The sequence below is a fragment of the Eubalaena glacialis genome, chromosome 1, assembly GCF_028564815.1.
Source record: "Eubalaena glacialis isolate mEubGla1 chromosome 1, mEubGla1.1.hap2.+ XY, whole genome shotgun sequence".
NCBI classification, from domain to species: domain Eukaryota; kingdom Metazoa; phylum Chordata; class Mammalia; order Artiodactyla; family Balaenidae; genus Eubalaena; species Eubalaena glacialis.
This window is the reverse complement of record NC_083716.1, coordinates 238,155,358-238,168,564: the sequence shown is the minus strand read 5'-3', so window position 1 is coordinate 238,168,564 and position 13,207 is coordinate 238,155,358. Positions and strand designations below refer to the sequence as shown.

The 13,207-nt window shown below is 45.6% G+C and overlaps 1 protein-coding gene and 1 pseudogene across 5 annotated transcripts in view; one reads left to right on the top strand and one right to left on the bottom strand.

Annotated features, from left to right (window-relative positions):
* The window catches only part of TRAF3IP1 (TRAF3 interacting protein 1), a 65,619-nt gene that overhangs the window by 28,375 nt on the left and 24,037 nt on the right, over positions 1–13,207 (bottom strand). For 4 of the 5 annotated variants that reach the window (XM_061206372.1, XM_061206339.1, XM_061206349.1 and 1 more), the window contains 3 exons: positions 10,766–10,889; positions 10,515–10,548; positions 7,630–7,706 (listed from right to left, as the gene is read on the bottom strand). In XM_061206372.1, the coding sequence (XP_061062355.1) occupies positions 7,630–7,706; positions 10,515–10,548; positions 10,766–10,889 (235 nt within the window). The remainder of the gene's footprint in view (positions 1–7,629; positions 7,707–10,514; positions 10,549–10,765; positions 10,890–13,207) is intronic. The other variant, XM_061206356.1, reaches the window with a different exon arrangement.
* On the top strand, positions 9,205–9,304 carry LOC133079025 (U6 spliceosomal RNA; annotated as a pseudogene).

Below are 13,207 nucleotides of genomic sequence, written 5' to 3'. Positions count from 1 at the left end.
AGAATGTATTTATCAGGCACAGAATTTCAGTTAAGCAGGGATTTGGAATAGCATTGTTCTAACAGGGTTAAGGAATTTGTAATGAAATTGCACCATCTAGCTACCAAAATAAGAAATAACTTGACGAATCTATTCAGATCACCAAAGTAAAAGAGAATACGACCGAAACCCCTGACTTTCATATAAGAATTTAGGTAATTACTATTAGCTATATTCTACTTATTACAATTAAAATATAACATGTTTGTGATAAGATCATTTTATCCATCAAGAGGCGTTTCAAGATACAAGAGGTTCTCATATGCCCAAATAAGTGCTTCTTTAAGACAGTCATCCATAATCTCTAAGACGTGTGGGTGCTACCTTAGGTCCTTATGACAGCTTTCCTTCAGAGGGGCAGTGAAATACATACATGCAGGTCCAATTCAACACACGCTCAGGTTCTCATCTGAAGAGATGTATGACCTCTAGCAGTCCCAGTACAATACATGGTTTATGTGACCGAGAAGATGAAGAGAGTAATAAAATCACCAAAACTTTAAATAAACGAAGAGAAAGAAATCTACGAAGAGAAATAGACTCTCTGACTCTATTTCAAAATAAAGAATTTAAATGAAAAGAAAAAGCATCTGAACTTTAACATTCACAGAACAGATATAAAATGAAAAAACACCCGAGAGAAGACTATATAAAAGGAGATTGAAAAATGAGGAGTGAGAAATCTTTAAATGGAACTGTAAACTGAGTGAACCATCTTTGACACTGCTGGTTATTCTCCAAAGCATCTTCATTTATAAAGCTTAAAAAGCAAGCATTTTTAAAGCATAAGGAACACTGTAATAAAACTGCTTTTCTGGTGGTTTTTCAAAAACTTCATAAATCTGAAGGAAAAAAATACTTGGCATGGGCTAATATCTTACTATTAACGAAGTTTATATTTCCTCTTGAAAAGAGAGCAAGTAAGTCAGGATGATGAAGAAAATGCTCAAAGCAATCTGACTCACATATTTATTCTATAATGTATTCCTCAAGTCCATTAGCACAATAAGAAACGGCTTTTCTTCCAACACAACTTCAAAGACAGGCTGGAGAGATGCCCAGATTACAAATATGTATTTCCTTAGCACTGAAAAAAATGCTCCTTCCAAAAAAATAAAAAGTACCGAAACTACGGGCACACTACAAGTTATGTGAGAGCAGAGAAAAAACACCTACTATTGGAATTTTTGAATAAGAGGGAGAAGATAAGCAATTAATATTATGATTAATACATATAAATCAATAATGATCATAGATAGATACGGTCTGCACACAGTCGTCCAATCACCTCTCCGTGAAATCAACAGTGTGCACTGAAGTGTGTACACCAAAGAGAAAGCAAACGTACTCCGCAAGCACTCTGAAACATTTATAAAAACTGACCACAAACTAGGCCACAAAGAAAGTCTCAATTCCAAATAATCAACATCAGACAGACCATATTCTTTGAACATGCAACTATGTTAGATACCGTTAAAAAAACAAAACTTTTTAAAAACCTTTATGTTTAAAAACTAAAGACCAGACTCCTAAATAGCCCACATGTTAAAGAAGAAATAACAACCAACTACTTCATATTAAAATTCAAGGTGTTTTTAGTATTCAAAAAATTTTAAACTTAAGGATATAAAGCATGCTTAAAGGGAGATGTCCAGTCTTAAATATATTTGTTTAAAATGATAAAGACTAAAAATAAATGAGTTGTGTCTTTTACTCAAGAGGCTAGAAAAACTAAACACCCGAAGAAATTAAGAGGAAGAATAAAGAGTAGATATCAATGAAATGAAAATAAAAGTGAATATCTACAAAACCAAAAGTTGATTCTTTGCTAGAGGGTGTCTCCTTCAATAGTTTTTTTCAAAGTCTTATCAAAGGAAAAAAGATGCAAAGATTTTGGAAGATAAGGAAAACTATAACTATAGATATATTTTTTAAATCATAAAAGTATCTTGAAACATCTTTTTGCCATGACTCTGTAAAATGTGCATGAAATAAGCAACTTCCTAGAGAAGCACCGTGGAAGGGACTGCTGGTTGACCCCCGTGTCTGATCTCCCTTCTTATAGCAAAGCTTCCTGCCCTGTGTGCAGCCCACATGTGGTAGTCGTGCTGGTTCCAGAACCCTCGGCCCCTAGCCAGGCAGGCAGCCTCCGCCACTTACCCAAGTGCCTTGCAAAATCATCATTTTCTGACCATGCCAGGCAATGAGAAAATTTGGCAAGTTCTAGTCTGTATTAATGGAACCTCTGATTGCTAGCTAAGCAAACGAATGCCTGGAATAAAGGTGTCACTTCATAGACCCCTTCGTGACAAAGATCTGGCCAATATAACGTAAGTAGAAGCAGTGTGCATCACTTCCATTAAATAGCCTAAAAGAGAAGAGGTGGGCCCTTCTCCTACTTCCCTTTTCCTTCTTGCTGGCTGGAACGCAGTCGTGAAGGCTAGAGCCGACAGCCACTGTGGCCCACGAGGTGCCCTGAGGAATGGAAGTCACGCATGGGGGAAGGAGGCAGAAGGGTCTGGATCACCACCACCTCCAGACTGACTCATGACCTTCCACCTCACTTAAGCCACTATTGCTTCAGATCTTTCCTCCACCCACAGGTAACCCTAATCCTAACTGATTCAAATATTAATTACCATAATAAACTCAAAACGAAATAGGAAATGGAATAGACTCACTTAGGAAAGTGACTTGGTAAAACAAACAGAAAGGACCAGTTTGAGAGAACAGAAAAGCTAGCAACACAGAGATGCCAATACTAAGAAAAGTGAGAGAGGAGGAGGAACCAGCAATGGAGACAGAGGAGAGGTGACCGGCACGGAGCAGGGGTGACCGGCACAGAGCAGGGGTGACCGGCACGGAACAGGAGCACCAGAGAGGCACGCTGCTGTCCTGGGAGCCAGAGGGAGAAGGCACATCAAGGAGCAGCGCCCCACTGAATCAGGTGCTGCTGCTAATTCCAGTAAGATGAGGCCTGAGAATTACACGAGGAGGATTTAACAGCCAGGAAGGCAGGTGACCTTGACAAGAGCAACTCAGAAGAGTCATCCACAAGAGGATGGGAAGGGGTGAACTGTAGCTGGTGAGTACATCCAATTCCACTGAGGAGTTCTGCTATACAGGGAGGCAAGGCACTGGGGCAAGAGTGAGCAGCCAAAGCAACATCAAGAAGGATGAACACAATTCCAGCCAAATCACAACAGGATTTCTAATGGAACCACACAAACTGATTCTAAACTTCATACAAAGCCAGAAAGGTTTAAGAATAATAGCCAAGACAACCTGGGGTGCGGGAGGAGTGGAGGGGAACAATTAGAACGTCTTTCCCAGACATAAAAACATAGGACTTAAAACAGGAGGAACACACCAGAGCCCAGAAATACACCCACACACGAGGGGTCTGGGTTCACTAGAGGGCGGCACCACTTACAAGGAGAAAACAAGCAGATCCCTACCCGCGACATAAACAAAAACTCCAGATTAGAGACCTAGATGTAAAAAAGAAAACAAACTATTTTAAGAAAACTACTGAGACCATCTCTATTACCAGGATAGGACAGTTTTTATTTTTTTAAGGCAAGAGCAAAACAACTTACAAAGAAAAAGGCTGATTAAATTTTATATCAAAATAGAAAAGTTCTGTATATAAAAAGACATTAAGTTAGACAAGTAACAAACTGGGAAGATGCTTACAACATGAGACACAAGGGATTATTCCATGACACATGTAATATATGCAACCATAACATATACCATATATGATCTTTATTATTATAGGATATATGACATATGCAACCATTTTACACACACACACACACACACACACACACACACCCCAATAACAAAAGGACAAACACCACTAAAGAAAACGGGCAAAGATGTGAACAGGCAACACACGAGAAGAAACCACAGTGTCAATTCCAAAACCCACAAGCGCTGAAAATGGAAAGATTTTTTCATAAACTTGGCACCAAAACTCATGTGAGGTTATTTTTAGCATTCTGCCCACCCCCTTAGTGGGACTCTTAATCCATGCTGTTGTGGAACTGTTCATGCATTTGATTACCTCTGACCTCAGTAGGGATTAGAGGATATACAGTGAATGTACCACATCACACTTCTGAATCCAAATACTTCTGGCATCAGGAGTTCTGCATACAGGACTGTGGCTGAACTGACACCAGACAGTTGATATGAGGCCAGAGCAATCAATACAAAGCCCCTCGCACAGAGGGAGGCAACAAATGTGTGCTGCTATTAATACTAAATTAAAGAAACAAGAAGATACAATCGTACATCCTTCAGATTGGCCAAATAATTTGTTAAGGGTGACAATTTAACAAATGATGCTGGAACATTTGGATACCATATGCAAAAATAAATAAACAAACTTCAATATACCTCGCATTCTATACAAAAATTAACTCAAAATATAAAACCTAAAACTATGAAACCTCTAGAAAATATATGAAGAAACCTCTATGACTGAGGGTTAGGCAAGACTTCTTAGACATAACACCAAAACACAACCAACAAAAAGAGCAAACCGCTACCTCTGACTGCCTTAAAATTTTAAACTTCTGCTCTTTGAAAGACGCTGTTAAGAGAAGGAAAAGACAAGCCACAGACTGGATGAAAGTATTTGCACATCATGTCTGATAAGGGTCTCGTATACAGAATATAAGAAGAATTCTCAGAACTCAACAGGAAGTTTAAAAGGGGCAAAAAAATTTGGACACTTTACCAAAGAAGATATTAGAATGGAAAAATAAGCACAGAAAAGACGTTCAACATCATTAGCAACTAAGAAAATGCAAATCAAAACCACAAGAAATTAAAAAGACTGGCCATACCAAGAGTTGATGAGGATGTAGAGGAACTGGAACTCAACTGCTGGTTGGAATGGAAAGTGGTGCAGCCACCCTGGAAGACAGTCTGGCAGTGTTTTAAAAAGGTGAACATACATTTACCACATGACCCAGCAGTCCCACTCCTAAGTACTTACCCAATGGGATGAAAGTATTTGTTCACACAAAGACTTGTTCACAGCAGCTTTGTTTGCAACAGTCCCAAACTGGAAACAACCCAGATGTTCCTTGGCTGATACACGGGTAAGCGCACGGCGGTACACCCATACCGCCGACTACTTACTACTCAGCGGTAAAAGAAAAAGTGAACTGTTGATACACGATGCAACATGGAGATATCTCAAAATAATCAGGATGGATAAAAGGAGCCAGACCCAATAAAAAGTATATACCAAATGAGTCCATTCATACACAGTTCTAGGATCGCAAACTAAAGTGACAGAAGGCAGATGAGCAGCTGCTGGGGATTGGGGGGAGGGGGGGACGTGGAGAGAAGTGGGTGGGAGGGATGCCCAAGGGCCACTTCTGAGGGCGGTGGGCATGTTCGTTATCTTGGCTGTGGCTGCACGGATGTGTGGCAGCAGAGACTTTCATTCCATTCAGAGAACAAATCGGTCCAGCCTTTGACAGTACCTGGTGAAACTGCAGCTCTGCCCGTGCTCTGGCAGAGCAATTCCAGGCCTGGCACGGCCTCTAAAGTAGGGGGGTCGCAAATCACAGGCCCAGGCCTGGTTCTGCTGTTGTGAATACAGTCTCACCGGAACGCAGCCACACATCTGTTTACTGGTATCTATCCTATAGCCGCCTGCAAGCTCGTCCGCAGAGATGAGACGTCGCAACAGACACTGCACGGCTCTGAAGCCTTAAATATTTACTCCCTGGCCTTTTACAGAAGACGCGTCCTGACCACTGCTGGAGAGAGACACTGGCTCTTGTGTGCCAGGACACACGCCAAGGAGCCCGTGGAAGCACTGTTCACAACAGCGAAAGGCTGAAGAATCCTAAACGTCCATCAGTAAAGGAATTAATTACTGACAAACACTGGAATACCATTCATCAATTAAAATGAATAAACTGGATCTACCGGTATCAAAACAGGCAGAGTCTCAGAAACATCACGCTGTCTGAAGAAAGCAACTTGCACAACAAATCAACAACAGGATAAAGTTACAAGCTCATAAAGCAAGGCAGATACACATAAAAGTAAGGAGCGCACCAAATGCATCTTAGTGGTTGCCCTCGTGAGAACAGGATTAGAGCAAGGACAGAAAGCACTTCAACTTTTCCTATACATTTTAACTTATTTTTGAAAATCTAATTAAAATGTTTGTAGAAGACCCACAAGCTAAATTTAAATCTGATGTCTATAACATACCAAAGAAAAAACAGCAGAGAAACTTGCTGACTTTTCCCGGCCAACTGTAATATACATCGCCCCTGACTTTAGAACACTCACTAACTGTACTTCTTTAAAGCAGCAAATGTTCACCAAACAAGGGAATTTTTTCCCTTTTATCTTCTGAAGTCAGAAGATCTACTAATCTGAAATTTACTCTTCAGAGGAAACTGAAACACAGGCCTAGTGTGCTTTGCAGAAAAACACAGCTATAAAATTTAAACCAACTGAAGCTTCAAAGGTTACCTACAGTAACAGCCCGAGGCCCACACTGGAGGTTTCCGAGAGGGTTGTAGAAACACTGCCAGGGACACCGGGACAAGTCCTCAGGCCTATGAAAAGGACTATGACATATTAAAATTCCACAGCAATAAACAATAAACGGCAGAAAGAGTTTTTCTCCTTTCAGAAGAGCTGGCGGTGGTGTTGCCGGCAGAACTCGGGCTACGCTACTCTCCCGTTACTGCTGTAAAGGGCTCCCTCTAACGGTGGGCTCTACCGTGCGGCTCTCCTCAGTAGCTATTAATCCTGCAGGCCGTATCTGCATGCCAAACCAGGACATCTTAAGCAAAATTATCTAAAACAAATAACTGTTCATTCAACTGGAAGGAAAGAAAGGTGTCTGTGGGAGTGTGTATGCAAAACTTACTGGAACTGTTGGCTGCTGATAAAGCTAACTAACCAAGAAACTTCTGTTAAAAAACCCCAAAAGGAAGATTTATTCTTATTTTTTTAAGGCGCGACAACGGAAACCTCACCGTGGCATTTGAGGCACACTACCCGGCCTGCAGGTATTCACCCCAGGTCACGTGCCCAAGGGCAGTGGCTGGTACGAGGCCGTGGGTTCCAACAAAGCCACATCACACACCTGTAAGGGAGACGGCCGGAGGCCAGATACAAATAGCACGTGTATTTAAAAGCCAGCCCTGAAAACTTGCCCCGACTCTTCCTTCGTCATCAGCCAGGGCCATGCGGACAGCCTGTCCGCTCTGCGCAGGGAGAAGGGATGCACCAGGCAGGAAGGGGTCAACATGGGGTCAGAGCAGAACAGGTCTTGGACCCTGACTCCTGAGCTCCCAAGCAAGGCCACTGCCCCACCCAGGACGGGACTGGATGTGGGTCCAGGGAAGCAACGTCGCACCCCAAAAGCCCCAAATCTTCTATCCTCCCAACTGGAGGGTGGGAGAGATGGGAAGAGGCTTGTAAACATGTAAACAGACATTATTGATAATCACAACATTTGAAAGATGCTTCTAATTTTTAAATGTAAATGTGTGAAACAGACTGCTAAAATGCCACTGTTTACAAAAATCATTTTGTTACCTTCTCTCCAGGTTTGGGTGACTGCTGCAACTTCTCATAATCTTTCTTAGTCTCCAAAATTTTTTTGACAAGTCCTCCTGTTGAAAACCAGTGGTTTTATGTTAAAGTGATTCTCTGCCCTAAGAAGCTATCCTGTTCTAAAGGGGTGGGGGGCTGGGGGTGAGGAGGAATACTTAGTTCTTATTCTTTCTCTTTCTATACTGAAACAGTTTCAGATAATCATTATATGATAAAAGATCAAAGCAATTCTCTCAGCCTATTGTAGACTAAGTACGAATACTTTTTTTATACTGGGACAAGTCATCAACTTTTTTTTTTTTTTTTTTTAAAAAGGATTACTCGTGGGGTAAATATCATATGAAAAACCATTTGAATATATCTTGTTTGGTACATTTGACCTTGGAACCATGTGAATATTTTACTTAAGGGAATATTTTACATAAATAAAACAAAATTAAATCAAAAATTTCAACGCCTAAAAGTTGAAAGCAAAATGAAACTATAAACGTAACAGTATCGAAACCCTGAAGCATCACGAACTGTCAGCTCATATCTGAAATCGTGTCTCCACTGAATCAGAAGCTGCAGCAGTGCCACAATCCGTGCTCTGCAGGACTGAGACCCGAGGAAGAAGAGGTTCATCCGAGACCCTGAAATCAGACCTGCCCCCTTCCCCTTGACCCTGTTCCCGCCCCACCCCCGTTACAGCTCTGCAGGCCAAACACACTTATCACCACGTCCACCTTCTCCCATCATGCCTTGCAACCAGAGCCCTAAGACCCTGCAGGTACATCGGAGAAAACCCACAGGAGCAAATGCCTCCCTTTTTCCAGTTCTGAGGGACCATGAAGCAAATATCATCAAAGAGTCCCTTCTAATTGCTCCTTGAGGACAGAAGTGATGGTGACTTTTTCATTTTGGTTTTTTGCTTTTGTTTCTTAATTTTTTATAAATAAATAAATAAATAAATATAACAGTATCATGTTGGCAAGCATAACCGAACAGAGAAGAATTGGTTGTACATCCCTAATGGGATATGCACTAAGAATAAAAAGGCAAGCAGATCTGCCAAAAACGATCCTAAGGTGTTTCCAGTAATCACGTTGTTGTTAACCACCAGTGGCGTTGCTCTAAATTGCTGTGAGTGCACAATGTAGGGTAAAGAAACAAACAGCTACTGCTGCTGGGAGCCAGGACTGGGGTACGAGACAGGAATGTACCTGCAAAAATCAAAGAACTTAGGAAGAACCCTGCAATCATAAATCTAAGTTGGAAATACCAGTACAAACTCAGGATATACTTTCCTACAAAAAATATTAGAAAACCCCCAGAAACAATGACCAACCCAGAAGCAAGTTGCAGCCAGGCCCCTTAGAGACACGGGGCAGGAAATACACAAAACGAGCCTGAAACATCTGTCCTACCATAAACAAGGAAGCTACAAAGTCCACTGGGACGCGTCAAAAGGCCCCCACAGTCAAACACTGGACAACAGAACATCAAGGAGAAAACTGAGATGGATTGAAATGGAACACGTCAAGTGTGTTAAAAACCATGACATCATACAGACATCAAGCGCTTGCTTCGGCAGCACATATACTAAAATTGGAACGATACAGAGAAGATTAGCATGACACTTGTGCAAGGATGACATGCAAATTCGTTCCATATTTTTGTAAATCAGCTACTCCAATAAAAATTAAAAAGAAAAAAAACCACCACCACCACCAAAGCCCTCATTAGTCACCCCTGAAGGTGCCAGGAGACAAATGCACTATCAAGAAAACTGATCAATAAAGGGGAAGCACGAAGCTGGGCCTCGGAGCGGCAAATTCCTGCAGAGGGAAAGCCTCACAGTGTGGAGACTGCCAACCAAAACGTGCTGGAGGGGGGAGGGGGCGGGACGAGAATGGTCACCGTCCCCGCAACCCTCATGAAACAACAGACTGAGACCGACCTCCAAGCACAGAGACGGGCAGGTATGATGAAGAACCAACACCACCTGTCAAGTGTTCTTGCCCGAAAAACCTGAATCTGACCAAGTCTCTAGAACCAATTTACAGGAACCGAAGAACATGGAAAAAACCCACAACACCGGGGTGTGACAAGCAACACCCAACTGTAAGGAACTCTGCTGGACAACCGACCAGCCTCTTCAACAAATAAATGACAAGGGGGATGGGGTGGGAGGGGACCTACAGGCTAAGAGAGGATTCAGAGTTAGATCCACCAGCTGCAAACACAGGGACCGTATTTGGATTCTGACTCACACAAACTAGGAAAAAAACACACAAAACAACTGGAAAAAAAAACAGGCATTTGATGATATTAAGGAATGACTGCTTTTTTTATATATAATAATGGAGTTATGGTTATGCTTTTTTAAAAAGAACATGTTTATGGCAGAAACGATGCTCTCCAGGACTTGAAAGCAGTCGGTGGAGACTGAGATAAGACCAGATGACCGCTCACCGCAAAAGCTGCACGACAGTCAGGGGTTCACGAGACTATTCTCTCTGCTTCTATAAATGTTTGAAATCAAAGAAGACATTGTGCTTGGGAAGAAAACAATATGACAGAACTGTCGACCTGGGAAGGACTTCAGGGGTCATCTAATCCCACAGTCTAACCGTGCAGAAAAGAAGTGATGTCATCCCCACAACTGCCTATGGCTGCCCTCCGGGGTCCTGGCCACCCCCCTCCCCCAGCAGCTTCCATCGCCTCCCAGAATAAACCACACACAGAGGAGGCATCCGTGCCCACAGCATCCTATCTACTGCTACTCAGACCCCTGACCAAACCCAGGCAGGCAAAGCTCATTTCACCAGATCCTTTCAAAACACACGGAGCAGACACACGTGTGCACACACAACCCCACAACTCACCGTGCTTCTCATCTTCTAATTCCACCGCTTGTACCTGAGCAGGAAAGGAAGGAGAAGAAAAGGAGATTCAGATTTGTTGGGATCTCAAACTCATGCTTGCATGCATCTCAGCAGAGGTGACAAAATTAAAGATGGCAGAGAACTAACTGAAACGCTGGAGGAAAATTCTGTCTACACAAATCTCAAAGTGGGAGAATTAATTCCAGTGCTGTCTGAGTGTGATTATAACACATACGCTGCGGCTGACCAACCATTTCAAGCTCTGACACCTCAGAGAGCTGTGGGGCGGCCTCCACCACAAACTGATCGTCATCCTCATTGTCAGAATTCTGTGACTCCACGATCACATTTGAGATGGTTTTACCACTTCCTGTCCTAAATGAAAAGAAATTAGATTAAATCAGAAACATTCCCCAGGTCACACGTCCTCATCAATCCCAGCGTCTGGAACTGTGTCTGAGGTTCCCTGAGAGGAGGCCGGAGCTGAGACGCAGTCTGCAAACGTGAAGTCTGGGGAAAGCCGCCAGACCCCGCCCCCCCGTGCTGCCCCGCCCCCACGCCGTGCCCTCTTCCCAGCCGGGCTCGCTGCCGCACCAGCCCTGGGCCTGCAGCCCCTCTCCAGGAGAGGCCCAGTCTCCCAAGTCGCAAACCTCAGGGCAGGGGTGGCACTGGTGGCCCTGCTGGCCAGCGCCGCCCCAGACCCCTGCTCCTTGGCCTCTCGCGGGAACACAGCAGCCTCCTCGAGGCCCCTCATTTGGCTGCTGGGCGCTGTCCCTGACCTACGCCCCGCCCAGCACCCTCACTTACACACCTCCTCTCCCCGAGGGCCTGCCATCATTCTGGACCAGTCTGATGTCCACGGGCTCCTGACCTGGTCTCCCTGGTAACCGCCTCCATCCAAGGGCTCTCTCCTGCCTCCAGTGGCCACCGCTGGAACTGCCCCGCCTACTGTCACCCCGCTGCAGACCACCACCAGCTGCCTGGCGCTTAGGCACTGACTTCTGCTGCGCCTGCACTTGGACCACAGCCCCCAGACCCAAACACTCCATGGCTCCCCACCAGCCCCTCCTGCCCTCATTTCTTCCCTACCAACCTGACACAGTCACGCTTCAACAAATACACTTCACCCCCTGCCACTATCTCTCCAGCACATGTACACACACGTGCACACACACCCTTCAGTGGGATGGGAGGTCCAGAAGGAGTCCCTGCACTTGGGTGTGAGCTCTCAACACAACACCCGCTTCCCACTAACACCTTCGGCTCCATCCCCAGGGTCCTCAGACACTCCCAGCTGCCCATCCTGCCCCACCAGGACCGACCTTGTCTCATCCTTGGTCTTCCACGCCCTCTGCACACCCCGTCGGCCTACATCCCACCCCTTCCAACTCCTGAAACCCTCCCCCTCATCCTTCCCCTCAGCAAACCCTCTCCATCCTCACCCTCATCCCGGAATGCTGCCGCCACGTGCCTGCCCTGCGAGGCCTTCCTCCTTCTGGCCTCCGACCGCCAGGTCCCGGGGACGGTCAAGGTTTTCCTTGTGCTTATGGAGGCTTCCAGATCTTTCTCCCTAAAATCTCCCAACTCTGAATCTCACGTTGTCAGAGATTCCCCAAGAATCAGAGTCTCACCCTGAACCCCATTATGAGTGCCGCCATCTGCCAATCCCGGGCCTCACCCCTGCACTCCAGGCTCCTGGCTTCACTCTTGAGGATTTCAAGGGCTGAGAAATGATCCTTCCCAGTCCCTGGGCTCTAGGGTCCCCGGATTCTCCCGCATCCGTCTCTTAGCCACACTCCCAGGGTGATGCCTTGTCACTGCCACTGACAGCAAATGCTTAACCGCAAATCCAAGCACCCACTCTGTGACCACCCCCACCCATCTTCCCAACTCCGGCTGGAGAACAAAGTCCACGCGATGCTGACCCATCACTTCGCCCCACGTGCCCCGGGAGGCACCCCACAGACCTCTGGGGTGGGGCTGCCTGTCCTCCACAGGATGTTCAGCAGCATCCTTGGCTCCAAGCCCCAACTAGATGCCAAGGGCCTCCCCTCCACCTCCTCCCCAGTCACGATGCTACAAAACGTCCCCAGACGTGGCCCCGGGCTGGGGCGGCCCCCGGATGAGGACCTCTGCCCTCGTCCGTTCACCAGCCCCTCTCGTGGAGGACGCTATCCACCGCGTCCTCTCTCCTCTGAGCCCTGCTCCTCCTCCCCCAGACTCGCTGTTGGCTCAGGAGAAAGATGAAGAGCCAGGGTCTCACCTCCCGGGATCTCACCCGCCCGCCAGCTCCCGGCCTTCTCTGAGGCCATTCCCTCCACACGTCCTGGCCCACCCAGGGGCTCTGTTCCCACAATCCCCTCTCCCAACCCCACAACACCGGCATCTCCAGTCTCCCCCTCTCCACTGGACCATCCCCCGCACCAGAAAAATGTGCGAGCCGTCTCATCTTAAAAACAGAGACCCCTAACTTCCCTTGACGTTGCACATCCCTCCGCTTCCCCCGGCAACCACACGTAAAACACGTCTACGCCGCCTCCAGGCCCCGCCTCCCGTTCCATCTGAAGCCCACTCCGACCAGCCTGTTTTCATCTTCCTAGTTTTTTGTTTTGATTTTCTGTACTGGATCCACAGGTAGATTTGTAAAATTTATAAAAGCCCTGCCTGAGGCTTGTCTTTATACTGCTCATGAC